Source organism: Hippopotamus amphibius, chromosome 2 (genome assembly GCF_030028045.1).
Source record: "Hippopotamus amphibius kiboko isolate mHipAmp2 chromosome 2, mHipAmp2.hap2, whole genome shotgun sequence".
NCBI lineage: Eukaryota > Metazoa > Chordata > Mammalia > Artiodactyla > Hippopotamidae > Hippopotamus > Hippopotamus amphibius.
In genome coordinates this window covers 82898756-82926618 of record NC_080187.1, presented here as the reverse complement: position 1 = coordinate 82926618, position 27863 = coordinate 82898756, and the positions used below count along the sequence as shown (strand labels likewise).

The 27863-nt window shown below is 35.9% G+C and overlaps 1 protein-coding gene across 6 annotated transcripts in view; it reads right to left on the bottom strand.

Moving 5' to 3' along the window:
• HACD4 (3-hydroxyacyl-CoA dehydratase 4) overlaps window positions 1-27863 on the bottom strand; it is a 55645-nt gene that overhangs the window by 26967 nt on the left and 815 nt on the right. For 2 of the 6 annotated variants that reach the window (XR_009051170.1, XR_009051171.1), the window contains exons 2-7: window positions 26990-27093; window positions 24223-24350; window positions 13552-13664; window positions 9212-9318; window positions 6323-6448; window positions 1557-5442 (exon numbers count right to left, since the gene is read on the bottom strand). Coding sequence is in view for 1 of the 6 variants with exons in the window: in XM_057720106.1 (XP_057576089.1) it covers window positions 5360-5442; window positions 6323-6448; window positions 9212-9318; window positions 13552-13664; window positions 24223-24350; window positions 26990-27093 (661 nt within the window). In the remaining 5 variants the exon portion in view is untranslated. Of the gene's footprint in view, window positions 1-283; window positions 5443-6322; window positions 6449-9211; window positions 9319-13551; window positions 13665-24222; window positions 24351-26989; window positions 27094-27863 lie in introns of those variants that run through there. The other 4 variants (XR_009051173.1, XR_009051172.1, XM_057720106.1 and 1 more) reach the window with 4 other exon arrangements.

Sequence of the window (27863 nt, the reverse complement as noted above, 5' to 3'; positions counted from 1 at the left end):
TGGCTGAATGAATAAAAAATAAGACCTTTCTACATGCTGCCTACAAGAGACTCACTTCAGGACTAAAGACAAACATAAACTCAAAGTGTGGGAATGAAAAAAGATATTTCATGCAAAAACAGAAATGACAAGAAATCAAGGACAGCAATACTCATACCAGACAAAATACATTTTAAAACAAAGGCAGAAATAGAGACACAGATGTAGAGAATGTATGGACACCAAGTGGGGAAAGTGGGGGGTGGGGGTGGAGGGATGAATTGTGAGATTGGGGTTGATGTATATACACTAATATGTATAAAATAGATAACTAATAGAAAAATTTTATTTTCTAAAAAACCCCAAAGTTATAACAAAAGATAAAGAAGGGCATTATATAATGATAAAGGGATCAATACAGAGAGGATATTACATTCATTGACATATATGCATCCAATAGAGCAGCACCTAAATATATAAAGTAAATACTAGCAGACATAAAGGGAGAAATTGACAGTAATACAATAATAGTAGGAGATTTTAATACCTCACTGACATCAATGAACAGATTATCCAGTCTGAAAATCAATAAGGCAACAGACATCTTAAATGACACAACAGACTGTTAGACTTAATTGATATCCATAGGACGTTACATCTGAAGAAAGCAGAATACACATTCTTTTCAAGTGCACATGGAACATTACCCAGGATGGAACACATACTACCTTACAAAATAAGCTTTAACAAATTTAACAGGATAAAAATTATAACAAGCATTTTTTCTGACCACAACAGTATGAAACTGAAAGTTAACTATAGAAAGAAAAATGAGAAAAGAACAAAGATGTGGAGACTAAACAACATGCTACTGAAAAACCAATGGATCAACAATGAAATCAAAGAGGAAATCAGAAAATACTTTGAGACAGACATAAATAAAAACACAACCTTACAAAATCTATGGGATGTAGCCAAAGGACATTTAAGAGGAATGTTCATAATAATACAGGCCTTCCTCAAGAACTAAGAAAAATCTCAAATAAACAACTTAACCTGTCACCTAAAAGAATTAGAAAAAGAAGAACAAACAAAGCTTCAAGTCAACAGAAGGAAGGAAATACTAAAGATTGGAGAGGAAACAAATAAAACAGAGGTTAAAAAAAGCAATAGAAAAGATCAATTAAACCAAGAGCTGGCTTTTTAAAAAGATAAACAAAACTTATAAACCTTTAAGCCAGGCTCACCAAGAAGAAAAGACAGAGTAAAACAAAATAAATAAACAAAATAAAAAATGAAAAAGGAGAAATAACAACCCATATCACAGAGATACAAAAAATCATAAGAGAATACTATGAACAGTTATATGCCAACATATTGGACAACCTAGGAGAAATGGACAAATTTCTAAAAATATACAGCCTGCCAAGACTGAGTCAAGAGAAACAGACAATTTGACAGACTTGTCATTAGAAGCAAAATTGGATCTGTAATGAAAAACCTCCCAGCAAACAAAAGTACAGGACCAGACCACCTCCCAGGGGAATTTTACCAAACATATAAAGAAGAACTAATACCTCTCTTTATCAAACTATTCCAAAAAATTGAAGAGGAGAGAACAGTCTCAAATTCTTTCTGTGAGGCCACCATTACCCTGATATCAAAACCAGACACTATAAAAAAAAAGAGAGAGAGAGAATTATAGGCCAATATCTTTGATGAATATAGATGCAAAAATCCTCAACAAAACATTAGCAAACCAAATCCAGCAATACATAAAAAGAATCACATACCATGATCAAGTTGGATTTATTCCAGGGTCACAAGGATGTTTCAACAAACACAAATCAATGTGACACACTGTACTAAAAAAATAGGAAAGATAAAAATCATATGATCATCTCAATAGACATAGAAAAAGCATTTGACAAAATTCAACAACCATTCATGATACAAACGCTCAGCAAAGTGGGTACAGAGGAAACATATCTCAATGTAATAAAGGCCATTTACAAGAAACCCACAGCCAATGTAATGCTCAATGGTGAAAAGATGAAAGTATTCCTGTTAAACTCAGGAACACGACAAGGATGCCCACTCTCATTGCTGCTATTAACACAGTATTGGAATTTCTAGCCACAGCAATCAGACAAGAAAAAGAAATAAAAAAGCATCCAAACTGTAAAGAAAGAAGTAAAACTGTCACTATTTATAGATGACATGATACTATGTACATAAAAAACCCCAAAGTCTCCACCAAAAAACTGTTAGAATAAATGAATTCAGTAAAGTTGCAGGTTACAAGATTAATATACAAAAATCTGTTGCTTTTCTATACACCAATAATGAACCATGAGAAAGAGAGAAAAAATAAGCCTGTTTAAAATCACATCAAAAAGAAAAACACCTAGGAATAAATTTAACCAAGGAGGTAAAAGACCTATACTCTGAGAACTATAAAACACTGATGAAAGAAAATGAAGATGATACAAAGAAATGCAAAGATATACTGTGCTTTCTCATTAGAAGAATTAATATTGTTAAAATGGCCAAAGCAATCTACAGATTTAACACAATCCCTATCAAAATACCCATGACATTTCCCACACAACTATAACAAATAATCCTAAAATTAATATGGAACCACAAAATAACCCCAAATTGCCAAAGCAACACTGAGGAAAAAGAACAAACCTGGAGGTATCACCCTCCAGGACTTCAGACTATACCACAAAGCTACAATAATCAAAACATCATGGTACTGGCACAAAAAAAGACACATAGATCAATGTAACTGAATAGAGAACCCAGACATAAACTCATGCAGTTATGGTCAATTAATCTATGACACATGAGGCAAGAATATACAATGGAGAAAAGACAGTCTCTTTAATAAGTGGTGCTGGAGAAAATGGACAGCTATATGTAAAACAATGAGATTATAACATTTCCTCACTCCATTACAAAAATAAGCTCAAAATGGACTAAAGACCTAAACATAACACTGGAAACCATAAAATTCCTAGAAGAAAACATAGGCAGAATACTATTTGACATAAATCGTAGCACTATTTTTTTGCTTTCTCCTAAAGCAAAGGAAACAAAAGCAAAAACAAACAAATGGGACCTAGTTAAACTTAAAAACTTTTGCACAGCAAAGGAAACCATCAACAAATGAAAAGACAACCTACTGAATGGGAAGAAATATTTGCAAATGATGTGACTGACAAGGGCTATTTATCCAAAATATACAAACAGCTCATACAACTCAACATCAGAAAACAATCCAATCAAAAAATTGGTAGGAGTTGAATAGAGGTTTTTTCTAAAGAGACATACAGATGACTAATAGGCACATGAAAAGATGCTCAATGTCACTAATTATTAGAGGAATGCAAATCAAAACCACAATGAGACACTACCTCACACCAGTCAGAATGGCCATCATCAAAAAGTCTACAAATTACAAATGTTGGCGAGGTTGTGGAGGAAAGGGAACCCTCGTACACAATTGGTAGGAATGTAAATTGGTGCAGCCACTATAGAAAAGAGTATGGACATTCCTTAGAAAATTAAAAAATAGAACTACCATATGACCCAGCAATTCCACTCTTGGGTATACATCCACAAAAAATGAAAACACTAATTCAGAAAGATATATGCACCCTGATGTTCATAGCAGCACTATTTACAATAGTCAAGACATGTAAGCAACCCAACTGACCATCAACAGATGATTAAGAAGACCTGCTGTACATATACAATGGAGTATTACTTAACCATAAAAGAATGAAATACTATCACTTGCAGCAACATGGATAGACCTAGAGAATATTATACTTAGTGAAGTAAGTCAGACAGAAAAAGACAAACACTATGATATCACTTATATGTGGAATCTAACAAATAATACAAATGAATACATGTGCAAAACAAAAACAGACTCACAGACATAGAAAACAAACTTGTGGTTACCAAAGAGGAGAGCTATGGAGGAAGGGACAAATTAAGGGTATGCAATTAACAGATACAAACTACTATATATAAAATGGTTAAGCAACAAGGATATACTGTATAGCACAGGGAATTATACCCATTTTCTTATAATAACCTGTAATGGCATATAATCTGCAAAAATACTGAATCACTATGCTGTACACTTGAACTAACATAATATTGTAAGTCAACTATACTTCAATAAAAACAAAAGCAAAATAAAATGTAGCTTCTTAAAAGGATAATTTTAATACTTATTTAAAAATTCCAAATATAATAACTTTATAAAGATATCAACTATTTTTATTAATACCCAATTGTTTCCTTTCAAATGTTTTATTTAGTGGAAATAACATTACCCATTGCTTATGATTACATTTCCATTACTTGGTTCTTACTGTCATAAAATATTTAGTATACTTTTTAAATAGTCATTGGATAATAAGATTTTATAATTCTCTCAAGAAAAGTGAATGATATACTGAAGATACAGAAATTATTCTATTAGTCAATTATTCACATATATTTTAGATCTTCAAAGAAAGGATCATTTTTCAAAAGTATAAGTGATGACATATACAACATAGCAATTAGCAATAATAATTCAGTAATAAATAATATGAAGCATCACTAGTTCTCAATTTTCTTGCCTTCTTTAAATGATTTACCATGTTTTTGTACCTCTTATCTCACTGTAAGATGGCTTGATTAGATTTTTTTAAAAAAAGGAATATGGAGCATTATTTGTGAAAACAAAGGTCTATTCTGTTTTCCTCAGGGTCCTATTTTAAGCCATTAAAGTTTAAATAACTTGTGTAATATTAACAAATACTCTTTCAGAGTTTGGAAAAATGTTTAATTTTCTAAGTGTGTCTAATGTTTAAGGTGGGTATTAACTCTGGGGACAGTGACATTTGTCTATGAAATAGGTTATTCTAGAAAAATGCAGAACATATTACACATCGCTCCCCTCCCACAGATTAGCTGCTACTTGGGAACTTAGAATTGAAAAAGAAACAGATGTAAATAGATGTAATTTAGGTTAACAACTTTGGTTTCTTAGTTTAATGGACTCTACTCCAGTCAAAATCCTATTTCTCATTAACCTTACAGAAAAATAATCAGGCTTCACACAACTTAGACTTAAATTGTGTAAATTCACAGCTTTGGTGAAACAGGTCATGAAGAGCATATGTACTAGAAACAATGTGTGAGAAACACAGACTGCTGTATATGTCAAGAGTTGTGGGGAGGAGAGCAGTTATTGCATGTCATGGATGTTTGTGAAACACTAAGTATTTTTCCACCAGAATACTTCCTGTGTCGTATTTACTGCAGCTGAATCCAGACTTTCCTTTCTTATGTCACATCAGAGTGCCATGCTTCACATTTTCTTCTTTTTAATAGGAAAGACTCTGAGGATGTCTCTTCTTTCTGAGTAAAGGTGACTGCAGGTAAAATACATACCTAATGTGGAGAAAGAAATGGCAAAATTAAGATCGATTAATCATCTCTTTGGAAAGAAACACGGTTTTGAAATACACAATGCTGCCTGGAGTCCAGGAAGAAGACACTTGCAAAGGAGACTCAAAGAAGGAATACTTAAAGAGTATCCAGATTTTCTGAAGAAGGGGAAGTAAAGCAAACTCCTCCATCTTACTGTTCTGTGTATTGCAAGAAAGGAACTTTTCCCTTTCTTTAGCCCTCTTCATTTCCCCTAAAGTTTTACATTTGTCTTCTCTCTTATGTGTTGTTCTTACATACCTGATAGTTATCTTCTAGAGGTAATAATTATCTCAAGGAGTTGTGAAGGTTAGAGCTGGAGAAACTAAAATTGAACAATGGAAGTCTGTTTCCCAATTTCTTGGACAAATTAATTGATCAAATTTTCTCAACTGTAAGTTTTTGTCTTTTCTTGAGTCTTTAGCACCTACTTCCACTTGCCTGCTAGGAAATGCTAGCACATAGGCCAAACAAAACAGGAAACAAACCAGATATAAATGGGAAATTCAGAAATAGCCAAGTTTACCTAGTTTGACACCTAAATTTTCTTTGTAGATGCTTGTGTCTGTGGTGAAAACTTTCATATTTCATACACAAAGCAGTTACATTTTCTGCTAGTAAAACTGTTCTTGTTCATACTGTGCAAACAGTGATATATTTGATCTCATGATGTCCTGCAAAAAGCATTATAACTTCTAAATGCTAACAAGGTCTAGTTCATCATGTCAGCCTTCCTCTTCCATGTCTCCCATGTTTACAGACCTTTCTACTAAGGTAGATGGCAGCGCAAACCAAAAAGCACAGGAATTATGCAAAAACAAAACAAGACAGAAAAGCCGCTTACCTATAAAGAGCATCATGAGATATATTTTCAGCACATATGGGAAATAGATGGAGAAGTCAAAGGGCAGCTTTGTGGAATAAGTGCCAAATGATTCAAAATAAGGCAGCGACTGATAGATGGCAAATGCTGTTTTAAAAAAAAAAAAAGGAATCATGAAGTATTCCCTCCTTAACTTGCTACAGGGATGTGTATATGTGTCTGCAGAGTTGAAGGATATTCCAAATTTGATGATAACAATTTTGTGATAGTTGTTGAATCCTCTTGCCAAGGCTATAGTCTGATATAGAAATCCACTGATGATCAGATTGGCAAGGCCATTATAGCAGTGTGACTGGTTGAATTTTCCATCTTTTAGTTTATTATGCCTACATAGAAATAGTTTACAGTGTTTCTTTTTTTTTAATTGAGGTATAGTTGATGAACAATATAAGTTTCTAGTGTACAACAGAGCGTTTCACAATTTTTAAAGGCTATACTCCATTTATAGTTATTATAAAATATCAGCTATATTCTCTGTGCTGTATAATACGTCTTCATAGCTTATTTTATACATAGTAGTTCACGCCAAAAATGGTATCTCAAAATACCTGTCTTCTTAGCTGCAAAGAGGGGTGATAGACGAATGAACGTGGAAAATGCTTCATATATTTTCCTCTTGGAGTTTCACAACACATATTGGTATAGTAGAGATTCTGTCAAGGTCTACCATAAAGAAACTGGTCTCACCCATTTCCTCAGCTTAACTGGTATTGGGATAGCTCCTTCTTCCTCCCCATCCCCAGCAGTACTTAAGAAAAATTCTGAGGAATGAGGAATCATGTGAGAAATGCTGGCCTAAATTATTTTGAGGGAGGAGGCTCATGTCAAATAAAAAGAGATGGACATTCTACGAAATTGCATCCCATGTATAGACTTTTTATAACATTTCATGGAATCAAATGATAATGCACTATGGGTATATGTTATCATCAGGGTAAGCTGGGTGAAGGTACACAGGAACAATGCACTATTTTTGCAACTTACTGGGAGGCTAAAATTATTATTTTCTATTTAATTTTTTTAAAAGGTGGGGGAAAAGTCAGGCACCCACAGTTGTTAGAGCCAGACAGTGGCATTAGCACAGTCTGCAACTGACACCAAAGCATGCCATCTAAGATTTCCATGGGCAGCACCCAAGTCTCTGGCATTTTATTAGTATAGTTGATCTGATTATGAATATAAACTTGGTTTTTAATCTTACATTATCAGAGGGGAAACTACAGTTATTAAAATATATTAGAATTATCAAAAGTCAAGCAAGTTTTCTTAACTATATGTTTTTATACTGTGGGACATTTGAAATATTAGAAACTTGTAAACATAAAATTACAGTCACCTACATTCCACCACCTGGAATTATTGATATTTTGTTATATATGCTTTCAAAATTTTTCTGGCTATACTTTGTTTCTTAATTGAAAGAATAAGTTTATGAAACTAATTTTAATAAAAGAATATGCATTTTATGGCAACCATATATAAACATGGCTTTTCTAAGAAAGAAGAAGGCTTACAATTATGGAATAAAAAGAAAAGTTCCCTTATTTTTAGGAAAATATTAGTCATATTTCTACTTTATTCCTTTATATATTCTTTATAGTATTTTTCATATTACATAACAAATGAATGTACTTAATAAATAAATATTTCAATGGTGAGGGAGTTTGTTCTCAAATAAGCAATCCATTTTTTATGGTTTTCAAAAAGATTATTCTCTAGATTCTTTTGGCATAGCCTATTTCAAAATTTAATAATTCTTTATTTTGAAAACAAAACAGATTTTAAAATTATATCTAATATGATTTACTATAATATAAGCTCCTTTTCTCTGGTCATTGGTAGATAGAAAATGTGATTGTATCACATATACTTTACAATTATTGCCAAGATCACCATCATTTTATGTTAAATATTTCTGTATGTTTTCTCTTAGCTACCTTAACACATGCTCTTAATTTCTTTAAGCCTTTGGTTTTCAAAAACTTTTATCATGTCTGTTTCAGAGTTCCCTACCAGTCTGCTAAATCTGTTACAGAAGGAAGTATATAGTCCCCAAATATCCTCAAGCCATTTGCAAATTGATGGTTTTAATTATTTGATTTTAAGCTTTAGGTTTACATTTAGGCTATGTAATTAGCCTAATTCACATTGTATTTAATAATTCATTGTTTATTGAGCATGTATACTGGGTGCACAAGAGAAAGGAAGGAACAAAGACAACCCCATATCCCCATGGAGCTTATAGGCTAGACAGGGAAATAGACATTAATCAAAGAATCACACAACTGTCTGATTACAACTAAGATAGGTCTTACAAAAGAGATTCACAGGGGGCATTGATGTAGATGAGGAAATTGAGGAATGCTTCCTTGAGAAACTGATGACTGATCTAAAGGTAGAGTGTCACTGGCAGAGAGTAGGCTGCATGGTAGATGGTAAGTGGGAAGGCTAGTCCAGCCAGGGGGAACTGAATTTCTATGCTTTAAAAAAAAAATCACTGAAAAAAAAAATCACTGAGCCACTAAATGTTAAACTCCCTTCGGATGAGTAAACAGACTTAGAGAGGTTAAATGATTTACCCAAAACTCAGCGAGTTAATGAAGTTAAGGGCCTATACTCAGATGTCCCCATTCCTCATCCAAATATTTTGTCTACTATGCAGAGCTGCTTCCCCTCTAATTTTACTTTTTAATGCTTTGCTTCTTAGCATCAAGGGAAGTATGCCAGGAAAGATAACACTGAGTCAGCTGAACAGCAGCAAAAATTGTTTAATCATCAAAAAGTTTTGTGAACCATTATAACTAGATTGCTTTTGTCAGTAAGCAATACAGAAAGTCACTCTCTTCTTACCTTCAGCGAGAACACACAAAGGATAAATCGGCATCCACAGTGTTTGACTGAGCCATGTCAAGACAGCATAGGATATTCCAATGACTGATAACATGCTGTAAGTGTACCTGAAAGGAGACAACTTTGCTCATAAACATCATTTGCTGCTGATGTCTGGGAAATAACAGGAGGAGAAAATACCTTACTGTGTAATTGAATACACAGATAAGACTGGAGAGTATTCAAATTCCTTACTTTATTTCCTATAACATAAGCAGGAGAAGAGGCGAAAAATGGAGAGAGATGAATTATGTCAGTCTGCTTTGTCTCATGGGGTGGATCACAGATAATTATAGAGATGGAGAGAGAAAAATGTAACTCTTATCCTCCAGCAAATTACAGTTACAAGTTTCCTCCAATAGTGACTTCAATTTCACTCAGAAGCCAAGCCCATTTTATGCAGCAGCTGTTTTTTTTTTTTAAAGACAGACTGACTTGTAAATATCTAGGGAATGAATTAAAAAAAAACACACAATGTGCCATCTTGTGTGAATAATTAAAGAACTGTCCTTAAGAGCTTATTTTGGGTACAGGAGATGGTTTTAAACCTGCCTTTATGATGTAATAGATGAGGTAGTCAAAGTCTTTTTATTTCTCAAGCTTCAGCATACATCAGAATCACTTAGAGGGCTTGCTAAAGCACAAATTGCTAGGTCCTATCTCTAGAGTGCCTGATTTGGTGGAACTGAGAGTTTGTATTACAAACAAGTTCCAGGTGATGCTGATGCCACTGGTCCAGGGTCCATACTCAGAACTACTGGGATAGGCAGTGCATACATATGGCAAAACAAATTTCAAAACCTTGAAAACACAGATGCAGAAAAGTAAATCTTTCTCTCATTCCAGGACCCTAATTCCACTCCTCAGAGGCAATGACCAATACCAATTTCTTATATATTCTTTCCAAAATATTTTTGCATATACTTATTTATGTGTATATATACTATATATAACATACATCAGCAGTGCAAGTGCTCACCAACATGGCATGTTGTCAAACTTTTTGTTCTTTACCAATATAAGGGAAAAATGGTATCTTCACTACTTCGAATTTTTTTTCTCTTATTACAAGAGGAGATAAGACTCTTTTCATATGTTTAAAAGTCACTTCTGATGAAAGTCCAATGTATCTCTTTTTGTTGTTACTTATGTTTTTGGTATTAAATCTAAAAATCCATTGTCAAATCCAAGATCAAAAACATTTACCCCTATGTTTTTCTTCTAAGGGTTTCATAGTTTTAGCTCTTCCACTTAGGTTATCAATCCATTTTGAGTTAATTTTTGTATATGGTGTGAAGTAAGGGACCAAATTATTTCTTTTGCATGTGGATATCCAGTCATCTCAGCACCATTTGACCAAAAGACTTTTTTCCCCTACTGAATGATCTTGGCATCCTGTCAAAAGTCAATTGACCATAAATTTGAGAGTTTATCTCTGGACAATCAATTCTATTCCATGATATATCCTTATGTTCGTATCACACTCTTGATGTGTGCAACTTTTGTTGCTCTGTAGCAAGTTTTGAAATTGGGAAGTGTGACTCTTCCAACTATGTTCTTCTTTTTTGAGATTGTTTTGGCTACTCTGCGTTCCTTGGGTTTCCATATGAGTTTTAGGATCAGCTTCTCAGCTTCTGCAAAGAAGCCAGATGGGATTCTGATAGGAATTGCACTGAATCTGTAGATCAACTTGAGGAGTGTTCCATCTTAAACACATTAAGTCTTCAACTCATAAAGATCTTCTTTAATTTCTGTGAACAATATTTTATAGTTTTTAGTGTACAAGTTCTGCGCATCTTTTGCTAAATTTGTGTCTAAGTACTTTATTTTGATGTTATTGTACATGAAATTGTTTTCTTAATTTTATTTTAGGATAGGACATTGCAAATGTGTAGAATACAATTAATTTTTGTACAGTTGACCCTTGAACAACATGGGTTTGAGCTATGTAGATCCACTTATATGCAGATTTTTTTTCAATAGTAAATACTACAGTACTACACTATCTAGGGTTGATTGAATCCAGATGCAGAACCGAAGGTACAGAGGAACCCTTATACAAAGGGCTGACTATAAGTTATATGTGGATTTTCAACTGTGCAGAGGGCCAGCACCCCAACCCTTATGTTGTTCAAGGGTCAACTGTATATAAATTTTGCATTCTACAACTATGCTGAACTAGCTTATTCTAATATTTTTTAGTGAATTCCTCATGATTTTTTATATATAAGGTCATGTCATCTGCCAATAGAGATAATTTTACTCCTTCCTTTCCAATGTGGATGCCTTTTACATCACTTTCTTGCCTTACTGCCATGCCTAGAACTTCCAGTACGATGTTGAATAGAAGAGGCAAGAGTAGACATTGTTGTCCTGTTCCTGACCTTTGGAAGAAAGATCTGTCTTTCATCGTTAACCATCATGTTGGCTGTGGAGTTTTCACAGATGCTTTTATCAGGTTGAGGAAGTTGCTTTTCAAAAAGTCATTCTAGAGTAAATAGGGAAGATAATTCTACCCCCATTTTACAGAGAAAAAAATGTTTCAAAAAGGTTAAGTACTTAGGAATTTCACTCCTAGGTTAATAGAAAGGAAAACATATGTGCACACAAAAGCTTGTACATGGATGTTCACAGCAGTATTCCTCCTGGCCAAAAAGCAGAAACAACCCAAGTGTCCAAAAATTGATAAATGAGTAAATAAAAAATGGTATATCAATATAATGGAATATTATTCAGTCATAAAAAGAAATAAAATATTGATACCTGTTACAACATAGACAAACCTTGAAAACGTTATGCTAAGTGAAAGAATCCAGTCACAAAAGGCACATATTATATGATTCCATTTATAAGAAACGTCCAGAACAGGCAAATCCATACAGACAGTATGTTAGTGGTTGCCAGGGGCCGGGAGGAAGAGGGAATGGGGTACAACTGCTGATGGATTGGGGGCTCCTTTTGGGGGTGATGAAAATGTTCTCAAATTAGATAGTGTGATGGTTACATATGTCTTTGAATACACTAAAATTGACAAATTTTATACTTTAAATGGGTAAATATTAAGGTCCATGAGTTATCGCATTGCTGTTATTTTTAAGGTTATGTGATTTGCCCAAAAATCATATAGCAGGTATGCAGTGGAGGTGAGGTTCATCCTGAGATCTTCTACTTCTATGTCCAAAAGTCCTTCCATCACATCACGATACCACTCTCAATGCCAAAACCACTTTGTTCTCTAATGGGTCCGCTGCACTTATCTGAGACTGAATCAACACTGAAAGAGTTGGGCATACCAGAGAATAAAACATCAGAAAGCCACAGTCTCAGATGAGGCTCCATGTCTCATAAACATAAAGTCACGGGCTACAAAAGTCCCTGAAGTTTGCCCCAAGTCCACAAATATTTCAGTTAAAAGTGAGAAACAATTAAGTTATATATAACAAAGAATGATAGTCACTTTAATTCAACAAATATTTCATTTTAATTCATTCTACTTAGAATATCTGTAACTCAGCCAAGTTACTGACAAGATAACAAAGAATTTATATAACCTCAGCTAAAATGCCAGCGTTCTTTTGTTACCCATCCACATCCAGATCTTTCAAGCAGGAGGGACAGTTCTCATTTGTGAAAGCTTGAAGTAGCAGTTAAGAGCCTCTCCAAAGTGAGCCACTGAGCACAAGGGGCTCTTTTACACCATTGCTGGTAGAGATAACATGCAAAGTTTTAGAATCAGAAGGAAACATAACACCATCTAGAGCAAGAGTGTTCTTAACCTGAGGTCCAAGGATTGCCAGTGAATCCAGGAAAGAACTTCATTTATCTGAACCCACTGAAATTGTATACAAATATGTTTGTGGAGGTGTGTTTTTTCCCCAGAGAGATAAGGCCCTATATTTAAAATATTCTTGAATTCAAAGAAACCAACTTTGTAAATTGTGACTATGATAGAATAAAAATCTTGCTTTGCTTATTAAAGTAACGTACCAGAGCAATTGCAAAGAATGCCTTTCATTAACAAACAGCTGTGAGGGTTATTCCAAATTGGTGTTATGCCAAGTCTTCTGCTGGGAACCTGAATGCAATGATTTGCTCTTGTAATACCATGGTAGGTTTGCATTATCTTTGATATGCCCGTTATGGAAAGCACTAAAAATACATTTCCATATCAAAATAAAATAATATGAAAAGGGGTTATGTATTTCTCTCTCATTCAGAGTAACCAAATGTAAGCGGCTATTACTGGTTTCACTGTAGAAAGCAATTTGACTTTGTTTTAAGAGATTATTTTTTCTCCTTACCTAACCATATCCAATAGATTCCAAAAGATGAATAAAACGCACACCACGTGTTTCTCTTGGACTTCCTCTTGACTGGTGATCACCACAAAGAGGATGATTATTCTCTCAGTGAGCTAACAAAGAAATAGCAGAGTCAAGAATTAGCATCATCTGTTAAGCATGTGGGTAATTTTCTAATTTTAAAAACCAGAGTTCCTCTTAAAAGTACACTTTAACTATAAATATGTATACCATACAGTTAACATGATCGCTGAGGGAGCAGGATTATGGATGAATTTCATTTCTTCCTTTTTATTTTTCTGTCTTCTCCAAATTATATGTAATGGATAAAAAGATAACATATTTCATCTGATTCAGGGCAGTCGCTTGTGATACATGCACACATGGTTTTTACTCACTTTGACAGGCTTTTATTGAGTGTTCACTATATATCAGATGCTAAGACTACATATATAATGAAAGCATGGTCCTTGCTTGCTATACAGGGTAGCAACGGTAGGAGAATGTGGGGCAGTGACTATAACACAGTGTGAAAAATGCTGTCACTTAAAGGGCTACGTATGGGAGCACAGGGGAGGGAGATACCTGTCTGAGAAAAAGATGCAGAGATATTTGTGAAGGCAGGCAGCATCTCAGTTGGGTCTTGAGGAATGGACAGGGGTTTGTCACGTAGACGGGATATGAGAATGGGCATCCTAGGCCAAGGGAGCAGCCTGGGCAAAGAGGCAGAGGTGTGAAAACACAGGATGTGCTGGAGAGTCATGAGAACCCCTGTGCGCTAGAGAGAAGGTGCACAGAAGGGAATCCTAGGAGATAAAATTGAAAATGTGTTGGGGACTGGGTTGTGAAGAGTTTTGAATGACAGGCAGAAAAACTTCCATTTCATCAAACAGGGAAGCCACCACGTAGCTTGTTTGTTTGTTTGTTTGCTTTTGGTGGGGGTGGGAGGGAGGTGGGAGAAAGGGAAGGGACATAATATAATCCTAATCCTCATAAGCTAGTGGAAAACAAAAGAATACAACAAATTCATATTTTTCCAAGTCAGTGAGCATCTATAAATCATTGAGAATGCACACACTTACGGCTTAGCTCCAATTACTGACCTCAAAATATACATTCCTCTTTCCAATCTAAATATAATGTGCCTTCTTATGCTGTATTAACATACTTTGTACATTCTGCATGTTTTGTTTGTTTTTAATAGAACATTTTACTTTCCTCACAATGGTCAAAGGAAAATACACCTGAGACTGAGGGAGCATATTAGTGATAAAGACGAGGGCTGCTTTGTATTTTTCAATAGCTGTCTGTATTTTCAAAGTGGATCAAGGACTAAAGACTGGGATGATCTATGACCTAAAATCATAGGCTGTTAGTCCTGGAAAACCACCTAGAGCAGAGAAATCCAGAATTTGCCAACATCGGGCCACGTGATCAGAAATCCACATGCAGAAGCTGTATCAGCATGTCTATAACCACATTGTTGAGTCAAGCGGGCCCTTGCTTGGCTAAGGAAATCAGATATGATTCAAACCTTAGTCAATCAATGGAAGCTACCTACATGGCTGTTTTTCTTTGGTCAGTCTTTCTTTGCAATGCCATAGTTTCTTGATTTAACCATATTTATGTGATGAATTAGACTTAATTGCAATGATAATTACTGAATGATCTAAGTGCTGCCCTGACACCCAGCAGCTTTTGGATATAAGATCTTAGTAGCAAACAAGTACTTAGGCACTGCCTAATCTTACATTGGATCAGTGCCTGCTAATTAGGAAAACTATCTAATTTTTGACAAAAATCTCAAGAGATACACACATGAATGTGTGTACACACACACACATATTTCTAATTACATGGCTGACTATTGAAAGAGAGAACATAAGCTACCTTTTGATAAGATGGCTCTCTAAGGGCCCTGCTAGATACTTGCCCAACCCTATCTCTTTACAAATAAGGAAACTGGGAACCAGAGAAATTAAGTGAATTGCCCAAACTAGCGGCAGACCTGGAAACATATATATTCCAAGTCTCCTGGTTTCCAGAATTGTAGGCAATCCCTGATGTCAGGCTGCCCCTCAACTGTATGAGTACAGAGGGGAAAATCTAAAAGAGAGACACTGGAGCTGCACAAAAAAACTCACTCTGTTTAAAATCATTACTTGAGGGACTGTGGCATATTAGTGATGGTATCCTGATCGCATGGAAGTCAGCAATCAGCATGCCCCCAAGACACAACCACATACATACAGGAGGGTATGTGAACACCCCCCCCCCATACCATGTCAGTCTAATTAACAAATTATCTGATTGTTATTTAACTCTAACTTGACCATTCAATGGTCATACAATGGGAGAATTTAGGAGGCGATACTCTTAAATTGGTAAAAAGCCAATATTTATTAGTTACTTTGTGCCAGGTTCCAAACACACACTATCTCATTTAATCTCTAAACAACCCTAAGAAGTGCTATTGTTATTATGTACCTTTTACAAAGGACACTGAGTTTTACAAAGTGAAAGTGACTTGCCTACAGGTATGGAATCAAAATCAGACAATGTCATTCTAAATTCCTTGTTCTGAAACACTAAGACATTTTCACCTTTGCTATTTTATGGGCTACACCTGCACAAAATGTCTAGGTTATAGTCTATTCTCACAAAAAAAAAAAGCCTTTCCTGAAAAGTTAAACCTTGAAAAAAGAACCTCCTTGATTTTCTAAATCAACACCAAAATAACTTTGAAGAATGGACTTTTAAAACTTATTACTTTTCTTTACATATAATAGTTTGACCAGTTATTTGGAGCTTTACATTTGGGAAAACCTAGCACTTTGTCATTTTAAACAAATCCTATGAGAACATAATTACTAATGAATGGTCTTGTAATGCTTAGTGCAACTCAGGCAGAATAAAAGCACAGTAAAAACACTGTAAATTAGGCCAAGTCAAACATGGTGGTAATGTGGTCAACTCAAAATATGGTAACTATAAAATTAAAATATTTTGCATTTTGATGTTTTATTTGGGAATCCTGATTAAGCAATGACTAAAATTAAGTTGTTACTTTATAAATGGCAGCTAACAAATTAGTTATAAACTCCTGAAAGTGGTAAAAATCATACTTCAATTATTGAGAGAATTTCTACAATCTTAAAAATAGTTTTAGCCTCAAAGACTATTATATTACTAAAAATATAACCCAAACTATTTTAATCCTGTAAACTTTTGCTGAGAACTTCAGAAACATACCCTTAAACGTTCAAATATCACCAATTACTTTCCTCTGTAAGACAAAAGCATTTAAATACTATTTAAATATTTTTGTTTATTTATTCATCAATCAATAGATATTTATTGAGTGCACTATTCTGAATCCTGGGGGATAGCACACAGTGAACAAGACCAAGTCCCAGCCCTCATGGTATTTATGTTCTAGTTTGTGAGATAGACTGTAAACAAATGTAGCATAATAGTTGAGCATTCAGGAAAACTAGCCCAAATCCAAATTTTTGCTCCACCGTTTACAATTTATGTGAACTTGGGTAGGTAATTTAACTTTTGTGTTAAGTAATTATACTGGAGATAAAAATAAGTATAATTTAAGTATAATGTAGTGATTAGTATACTTACAGGAAAATACAGTTTTCTATATAGATAATCAAGACTGTCAGTGAATAAAAAAGTTAATCTCAGCACCTTTAAAATTATACTGCGACTATAGTTTTACAAGTATTACACTGAAGAACTCCACTGATCAAATGCAAAAAATATCAGAAAAATTGAAAATCTTACCTGTAGAATGAATTGTGTATACAATTCATTCTCAGGAAGCATCAAAGTTTTGAGAATCTCATAGCACAACCCTATCCTCAGTACCATTTTACTCACAATATAAACCTGTTTCCAACTGGAGAGAAAATCTATATGATTTTCTGGAAAAAAAATAATTTAATCTAGCACAACCAAAGAAGCAGCTGCTTCACGGTTTAAAAGAAATTAAGGCGAAACTTTGCTGTTTTCCTAAAAGGGTTTATTTTAAGACACTCTCCTTGGGGATATCCTTCATATTTGTTCTTCTGAATCTGTGGCTGTTAAATCTTTGGAGTGATATTTGGCAAGCAGACTTCTGCTTGTCCTTAGCAGAAATAAGATGTGATATCAGTAAAAATAAAAATTGTTCTTGCAATTTGGGCTCACAAATGGAAGTTCTGCAGGCACGATAATTCGGGGGTAATAATTCTCAGATTTTTGATTTATAGATTTTAAAAACTGTGTAAAATGAATACATGTGCAACAGTTTATTGTGATGCAAAGGTAAGAAGGCAGAATTTAGCCATTTAAATTCAGTTATGTATGAAGTCTTTGCATTTCAAGCATTTCTCAAAAGGTAAAGGAGTAAACTGGATAAATCTGAGGGTTTTCTAAAGACACTCTGCCTAGTTAGTTGTGGTTAGTTTTGTGGGTATTTTCCCCTCTCCTTGAGTTGAAACATGCTAAAGCTGTATCAATAAAAACCTTTTTCTCAGGCTTCTGCACAAGCGAGGTCAGAACAAAGCCCTTCAAACTCAATATTTCAGAGTTGGTGGTATTTCGGCTCCATAAAAGCCAAGTTGTTTTGATTAAATCTACTAAAATAGTTTCCCAATTCAACTTTTTAAGAAATCAAGTTAATAAAATATGCAAGCCCATTTGGGAGCAAGGGGTTGGAGAGGAGAGATGCCTAGTTTTCACTTATTACTTTTAATTATATGCTACTTTTAGACCTTTTTTACTTTCCCATCTTATAAATTAAAAATGGCAAAAGTTCACTTTATTTCCTGATATAGTTTTAATTGGCATGTAATTGTTTCCAAAATTGGACATATATAAACAACTATTTGTTATAGTTTTGCCCTTCCCCTAAACTGTATATTTAAAAAATACATAAAATATACATCTCTGTGTTAAATTATCATAGTCTTATTGTCAATGGGTTCCCCACCCACACCACCCGCTTCTCCTTTAGCAACTGCAGTATTAGAAAATCACAGTGGCTTTTCCCTGTCAAAATAAAGATGTGCATAAAACATTTAAAAATATACAGAAGAGGAGTAGGAGAACGTGCACTCACTCCCTCTTGCAAGACCACCGGAATTACAGCTAACTGCTGAACAATCATCAACAGTAAGACACTGGAACTCACCAAAAAAGACACTCCACATCCAGAGACAAAGGAGAAGCCATAATGAGATGATAGGAGGTGTGCAATCATGTTAAAATCAAATCCCATAAATGCTGGGTGGGTGACTCACAAACTGGAGAACAGTTATACTGCAGAAGTCTACCCACTAAAGTGAGGGTTCTGAGCCCCACGTCAGGCTTCCCAACCTGGGAGTTCAGCAATGGGAGGAGAAATCTCCAGAGAATCAGACTCTGAAAGCCAGTGGGATTTGATTGCAGGACTTCCACAGGACTGGGGGAAATAGACACTCCACTCTTGGAGGGCACACCAAAAAATGTGCTCACCAGGACCCAGGGGGAAGGAGCAGTGACCCCATAGGAGACTGAACCAGACCTACCTGCTGGTATTGGGAGGTTGCCTGCGGAGGTGGGGGGCAGCTGTGGCTCACCGAGGAGACAGGCACTGGCAGCAGGGGTTCTGAGAAGTGCTCATTGGTGTGAGCCCTCTCAGAGTCCACCATTAGCCCCACCAAAGAGCCTGTAAGCTCCAGTGCTAGGTAGCCTCAGGCCAAACAACCAACAAGGTGGGAACACAGCCCCACCCATTAGCAGACAAACAGATTAAAGTTTTACTGAGCTCTGCCCACCCAGCCCTACCCACCATCAGTCCCTCCCATCAGGAAGCACGCACGAGCCTCCTAGATAGCTGCCTCTGCAAGAGGGCAGACAGCAGTATCAAGCAGGATCAGCAGTATTTCATCTTGTGGAACTGAAAACCACAGCCACAGAATGAGAAAATGAAAAAGCAGAAGACTTTGTACCAGATGAAGGGACAGGATAAAACCCCAGAAAAACAACTAAATGAAGAGGAGATAGGCACCCTTACAGAAAAAGAATTCAGAATAATGATGGTAAAGATGATCCAGGACTTTGAAAAAAGATTGGATGCAAAGATGGAAAAATTTACCAAAGACCTAGAAGAATTAAAGAGCAAACAAACAGAGATATGCAACACAATAACTGAAATTAAAAATACACTAGAAGGAACCAACAGCAGATTAACTGAGGCAGAAGGGCGAATAAGTGACCTGGAAGACAGAATGGTGATAATCACTGATGCAGAAAAGAATAAAGAAAAAAGAATGAAAAGAACTGAAGACAGCCTAAGAGACCTCTGGGACAATGTTAAACACACCAACATTCGCATTATAGGGGTCGCAGAAGGAGATGAGAGAGAGAAAGGACCCGAGAAAATACTGGAAGAGATTATAGTTGAAAACTTCCCTAACATGGGAAAGGAAATAGCTACCCAAGTCCAGGAAGTGCAGAGAGTCCCAGGAAGGTTAAACCCAAGGAGAAATGTGCCAAGACATACAGTAGTCAAACTGACAAAAATTAAAGACAGAGAAATGTTATTAAAAGCAACAAGGGAAGAAAAACAAATAACATACAAGGGAACTCCCATCAGGTTAACAGCTGATTTCTCAGCAGAAACTCTGCAAGCCAGAAGGGAGTGGCAGGATATATTTCAAGTGATGAAAGGGAAGAACCTACAACCAAGAATACTATACCCAGCAAGGATCTCATTCAGATTCAACAGAGAAATCAAAACCTTTCCAGACAAGCAAAAGCTAAGAGAATTCAGCACCACCAAACCAGCCCTACAACAAATACTAAAGGAACTTCTCTAAGCAGGAAACGTAAGAGAAAAGGACCTACAGAAACAACAACAAAACAATTAAGAAAATGGTACTAGGAACATACATCTTGATAATTACCTTGAATGTAAATGGACTAAATGCACCAACCAAAAGAAACAGACTGGCTGAATGGATACAAAAACAAGACCCATATATATGCTGTCTACAAGAGACCCACTTCAGACCTAGGGACACATACAGACGGAAAGTGAGGGGATGGAAAAAGATATTCCATGCAAATGGAAATCAAAAGAAAGCTGGAGTAGTGATACTCACATCAGATAAAATAAAAAATGTTACAAGAGACAAGAAAGGATATTACATAAAGATCAAGGGATCCATCCAAGAAGAGGAGATAACAATTATAAATATATATGCACCCAATATAGGAACACCTCAATTCATAAGGCAAATGCTAACAACTATGAAAGAGGAAATGCAAGGCAGAAATAGAGACACAGGTGTAGAGAACAAACACATGGACACCAAGTGGGTAAAGCGGGGAGGGTTGTGGGGGAATGAATTGGGAGATTGGGATACCAAATTTTACGCTCTAAATATATGCTGTTTATTGTCTGTTAACTGTATCTCAATAAAAGTTCTTTAAAAAAATGTACAGAAGAAAACACAGAAAACAAACATACCCCCCTATACACATGCCACCATCATTTGATACATGTGATTCTAATTGCTCAACTAGCTAACAGTTCCTACTGCTTTTGGGAATTACTTATCTTGATAGTTTGGAAGGCCAGTTCCCAAAAAGAGAATTCTGTTGTAACTTAGCGACCTCACAAAGGTAATGTCAAAATAACATCATAAATGAGTGGTCATGTTTTTCAACCTACTTGAAAGCAGCTAGACACCATGCATTTTTCAAGATACTGTATATAATCAGCTATGATTACTGTGTAACTTAGCCACATTCTTAACTACAGTTTCTTCACCTAAAAATGGGGAAACAGGAAAACCAAGAATGATTACACAACTTTAGACTTTGGTTATTTTAAAGTAGAGGCCTCAGAGTCATCTCATAATGAGGGAATTCTAATTGTCTGCAGAACTCTTAATAAAGGAAGGGGGCAGAAAATGAAACTTTGGACCTGATGATGTGTTTTGAAGCTTTTTACAATACTATGTCCATTCTGAAAACGACAGAAAAGATAGTAAATAAATAAAAGAAACAGAGGACAGATAAAATCTCAAAGAGATAAAAGAGGAAGTTAAACCTCACAACAAAAATTAATAATAATCATCCCAGGATGAGAATGGTAATTGTCTTCCCTACTGTGATGATCCCTGATTCCTCCCAACAATAAAGATTTAAAAATCATTTCAGCCCCATCAACAGTAGACTCTGTCACCTCATCTTTGAATAAAAACTGTCAATGTATACTCGCCATTATTTTTTAATTACCAAACCAGGATATAGTCTGATTACAGTGATCATACTTTCATAAGCCACTAGAGTTTCAATTAATAGTGATTAAAATCACACAAATATTCTGGAATCTCTAGAACTGCAAGAAATCAGATTTCTAGTATTAGATAAGCCTATGTACTTTTGGAAAGCATCAAATATGTGCACATTCTAGTCATATTCAAGATGCTCTTCTTTCTTACAAATTTACCTGTCCTGTTTCTCACTTGCATTTCCTTCTTTAGAAATAAATAAAACAACACCGCTCTTAACTTTGAAACTGCTGTTTTACCATAAAATTAATATTATCCAATTTGGCCTAAAAAAGTACAAAGTTCAAAAAAGTATGACAAAAGAAAACATGACTTAGATTCAGATGAATTTGATCATACTGCAAGCAAAATAATTCCATATGACAGAATACAACTTTCATTTTACCTGTGTTGTTAATTCTGTTCTCTAAAATTAACATTAGGCGATGCTATATGCATCTTAGCTGTTAACGAATAATAAATCTTTTCCTAAATGATATGCTTCTTCTGGGACAGATGTGTACCCCTTTTTGTTTTGTAAGGACATACATTTAAGGCAATTCCATCTAAGTCTTGGTTAGCTAACTGACTACTCTGTTATTAGTTTGTACCCTAACTATTGACCCGATTTTTACTTCACATTTGATATGTCAACACTTAAAATGTCTCCATCCTAATGAATACTATTTCTCTACTTTTACTGAATAAGCAAAATTTAAAATCTCTCATGAACTTGTAATGCTGAGTTCTTGATAGGCTCCGTAGGTTTATACCCCGATTTCCATATGTTAAACTTTCATGATATTTTAAGCAAATTTTAATACAAAGATCTACGTCACTCCTTCATTCAACAAAATTTAAGATGTATATTTATATTCTAAGCACTTGGCTAGGTGCTGGCAATACAATCACATTCTGATATTTAAAATATTTTTACAATGCAAATTTATCACATTTAGTTATCCATTTTTCTAATTTATTTTGCAAATAAATACTCATGTAAATACCTTTTTCTGTAAATTTTAAACATATATTCATATAGTTACTTAACCCTTAACTCTCCTTATGGAAAATACCACTTTCTAATTTTTCTTGCCTTAATTCAGCAATGATTTCCTATACTAAATATCTACCAGTTACTTTCCCATCTTCCTTCAACCAGCCTTTAAAAGGAACATGGTTGGGACTTCCCTAGTGGTGCAGTGGTTAAGAATCCACCTGTCAATGCAGGGAACATGGGTTCCATACCTAGTCTGGGAAGATTCCACATGCTATGGAGCAACTAAGCCCCAGAGCCACAACTACTGAGCCCCTGTGCTGCAACTACTGAAGCCCTGGCACCCAGAGGCCACGCTCCACAACAAGAGAAGCCACTGCAATGGGAAGTCCATGCACCACAAGGAAGAGTAGCCCCTGCTCGTCACAACTAGAGAAAGCCCACGTGCAACAATGAAGACCCAACACATCCAATATAAATAAATGAAAGGAGCATAGTCATCTTAGGGCTAGAGACGCAGTAGAGGAACAAATGATACCTAAAATAACAGCAATAGCTACCAGGTAGTGTATTCTTAACTAAGTCCTAGGAACCTATTCCACCCATTTTCTCAGTTACTCCAGAAGATACATGTTATTTTCATATCATATGAGAAATAAGGTTCAGAACAATTACATGACTTGTTTAAATTCATATAATTTATACTATTAAGAGGTAGAACTAGAATTTGAATCCAGGTCTGTAGAATCCCCAGGTCTATATGACTGGATGCTATACTTCATAAACCCGAATGATCTCTCCTTTCCAACTGTATTCGGTAAAACTGGAAGAATGAACAAGAAATGGCCAGGGAGTATTCTAATCTCTGGACATGGGTGAAGGGGACTTTTTTTTTTTTCAGTCTATTATTTTCCAGGCAATGTGTGTAGTGTCCTTTTCCCCAAACAGCCTGATGATTGTGGGTAATATGATTCCATAGTGGTAGGCAGAGGAGCCAGGCACCAAACCCAAGTCTGAATGGCTCCAATCCTATGCCTCTCCTCTGTCCTACATTGCCCAGGGCTGTGGCATAGTGACAGTGGGAAGTGGATGTGAAATCTCATCCCAGCAGCGGATCACTGCAGTGTTGCACAGAGCAACAAGCATCATTTCCCTGAATGTTTCCAACTGGTTATTGCAACCATGCAGTGTTTTAGGATTAGGTAATTTTTTTTTGTGGAATTCTCCTTGTTAGTGATTTGGGTTGCAAATTAGCAAAGGTTGACTTTTTCACTGTCATAAAGTCAAGAGAAACTATAAATAGAACAAAGTTAAGTATGCAACAAATTCTATAATGCAAATAATGTGATTAAAACCTACCTGCAGAAACCTAGGAAGCAGATGGTTTGATTCAATGCCAACATATATATGCAGCAACTCCAAGAGGGAAATAGATTGGCAAAGTCGCATCACAAGTCCAATTGCATAAAAAGTGTCAACCATTGAATCTGTGTCCAATGTATCAAAAATACAGACATGGTAAGTAAGATCTAGATCACAACCCAAATCTATGAAGCACTCTGAAATACAATTGAGATTCTTTACTTCTTTTTCATTGTACATGTGAGAAATTTCCTAAATAGATTACTAAATTATAAATACTATGTAACCAAAGAAAGCACTTTATATCATTGTACATTTTAATTGTTCCTCTTCCAAAAAGAATTTAAAACTTTGAATTGAAAAATTGAAAAAGAAGGCTCCATGGCCAAAGCTAAAGCATTTATTCCCCATTTATGAGATTCTAAAGCAATTACAGCATAAAAGTAAACAGCTAGACTCTACAGTACACCAGTGAAAACAGGCTGGAGGTGAGTTTATTAAAGAAGCTGCCAGGGGCTTCCTAGGTGGCACAGTGGTTAAGATTCCGCCTGCCAACGCAGGGGACATGGGTTCGAGCCCTGCTCGAGGAAGATCCCACATGCCACGGAGCAACTAAGCCCATGTGCCACAGCTATTGAGCCTGCGCTTTAGAGCCCATGAGTCACAACTATTGAGCCCATGTGCTGCAACTACTGAAGCCCATGCGCCTAGAGCCTGTGGCCTGTGCTCCGCAACAAACGAAGCGACAGCAATGAGGAGCCTGCGCACCACAAAGAAGAGTAGCCCCACTCACCGCAACTAAAAAAGAAAGCCTGAGCACAGCAAAGAAGACCCAACACAGCCAATAAAATAAATAAATAAATAAATTTATTAAAAAAAAAAGAAGCTGCCATGCCCACACCTTGTCCATTGACAAGAAAATGACAGAGATGAGAAAATACAATTTTAGAGAAGCTTTATGGAAATGAGATTAATGATGCCATGATATCAAATAACATCTTACGTGTATCTAGCATTTGTGGCCCATTCATATGTGGTTAGTGCTTTCTGGATCTCTGTGAGTTTTAAACACTGGAACTTGGGCCCATTGCAGAGGGCCCAAAAGAAACACTGCATTTGGAGAGAGCTGAAATGGGAGGCAAACAAATATTCCTCTATATGGGATAAATGTGTTAGTTTAAATTTTAAAATGAAATCCTGCCATGTTAAGAAACTTCTAAGGAAGTCTTTGTTGTCTTCGCTCCCTAGTGATCATTCACATGATAACTTATCAAACAGAAAGGATGTCTCTTCTCAGCAGCTATATGAGGTAGACATTATTATCATCCACATTTCCCAGACGATTCCTGAAGCATGGGCAGTCCATGCTCTTATCCACGGCTCTGCACTTGCTATAAGAGTATCATCAGTCACACAGCTCCTTGAAGGAAGAAGGTAGCAGATGTTACTAGTCCAGGTGCTTGAGTGCTGTTGAGCTACTTAGTTTATAAATTGATTCAGGAATTGAACTGAACCCCACACAGGTTTTTTTCAGTCTACCTTCCATATGAATGTGTTGTGTTTCTTTAATAATACGTAGCGTCCATAATTATAATGGCAGGAGAACAATTAAGAAATAGGTACACTGCTGTCTAAGGCACTTTTCCTACTGGAAAGGCCAGGCAGCATAAGAAAGAGTTCATGCCTTGTTACTCGTGTTGTGAATGATCTATAATATGCCCTTAAAGCCACAGCTAACTTCCAAGGTCTAGAAGTGATGTTTTTTCCTAAAAATACAAGGAAAGTTTTCCTAACCTCTGTGTTTGCCTCTGCTTGAGGACTCCCAACACTCATAATTGAAATTCAAGCCTCGGGTGGTACCTTTAGAGGTTCTTAACAAACGCAAGAATTTATCTGTAGATTTGCAATAAGAAAAAGCAACATAACATAGTTTATGGTGCCATAGAAGTAGATTAATCTTCTTATGATACAGAAGTCTGAACTGATGAGCACAGCATGACTTTTCCCAGATATATCCTAGACATTTGTTTTTAGCTGAAACCAGCAGTTGCTCAAATTGTCAAGTCACACAACAGTTGTAAACTGTGATGACACTCACCCACATGGGGTGGAACGTGAAAAGAATGTTATTTTGAGAGTCATTTAGTGACTCATTTTTTGGAAAACTGAAATGCTTTTAAAATTTTTATTCTTTAGGAAACTGGAGGAAGCTTGACTGAAACCATTAATGCTAACTCCCATAGAGGTGAAGAGTCATCTACAAAGTGTCATTTTCTTATGAACACATTACCCTTTAAAGGGACCAAATAGAAGCTTGGGGAATATAAAGTTTGTCTTTCATTTGTTACTAGTTTCCAGGAATCTTAAACCTGGGGAATAAAAAAACAAGAGAAGAATTGGTTAATTCCTGATTTCTCTGCAAAAAAAAAAAAATGTTTTACTGGAATTTACAGATTTCCTCAACACACACCAAATCTGCTAAGGTTTGGTGCAGAACCAAAAAGGAAGAGTGAAATGGCACCACCCCAATGCCATGTCAGGGAAAAGCCACATCCCTTTCCCTCATCTTGACTCCCCCTCCTCCAAAAAGATTTTGGTTTTTGCAGTAAGAATGAAGTATGGTTACTGAAAATATATGGTCACTAAATTTTAGAGACGTGAAGGATATTAGGTGAAGTTCATAGACGTTAAAAAATTATTTAGCCAGGGCTCGATGAAAATGAGGATGAAAAGTTAAATATCCAAAACGGTTTTGGGCTCTTACCTTCTCCAAATGAAAAGAATCTGACTGTCATATTTGTAAATATCCATGAGTGGCCACAGAACTGGATTAAGTAGTAGATGAAAAGATAGGCATTCTTCCTATACCTACAATAAATACAGGAAAATACGTCCTTTAAACACATTAAACACTCCTTTTATAATCGCCCTTTCAGCATTATACACATCTCTTAACTAACATACTGGCCAGTCTGAGCAAGCAAGAGACACCCTGCTTGCTCAAAGACTTTTATTTGTTTACCCCCCAACCCCCATCAGCTTTTGAAAGCACACACTATCTGTTAAAGTGACCATCCTGAGTTTGTTTAAAGCCAAATATGGTTCCATTTCAAAATCCACTTTCATCTTTGATAAACTTTGAACCTTGCTGCTCGCCAAGGGATAAAAGTAAGCATTGCAAAGTTGGCTTTGAATATTTTTGAAAAGAAAATATGGATAGAGAGGGGCTGATGTGGTCAATATGTGTTGCTGCTAAGTGCAGAACCTGATAACTGGAGAACTAGTTTATAGCTACAAGAGGGGAGTAGCAATGGTGGCATTCTCAGGTGGTGGATAATTCAGTCATTGGACACTCCTGACTTCTGAAGGCATTAGGTGATTGGGGTCTGTATCTTGCCACCGCCTCTTGCAGGTTGCAAGAGCAGATAGCTTCCTTCACCAGACACACAAAGAATGCAGTGTAGTCGCTCAGGCCAGAAAAGGGAAGTCAAGCTGGGTTTTAAAATGGGTTGCTGGGGAGATGACTAAGAGAAGATTGACAGATACACGTTTGAGGGAGTTAGAGAAAGCACTGTTTGAAGTGTTGCCTCTGGTTCGGAAAAGCAGTGGGAGTGGCCCTGCCAGGGTAGACAAGATTC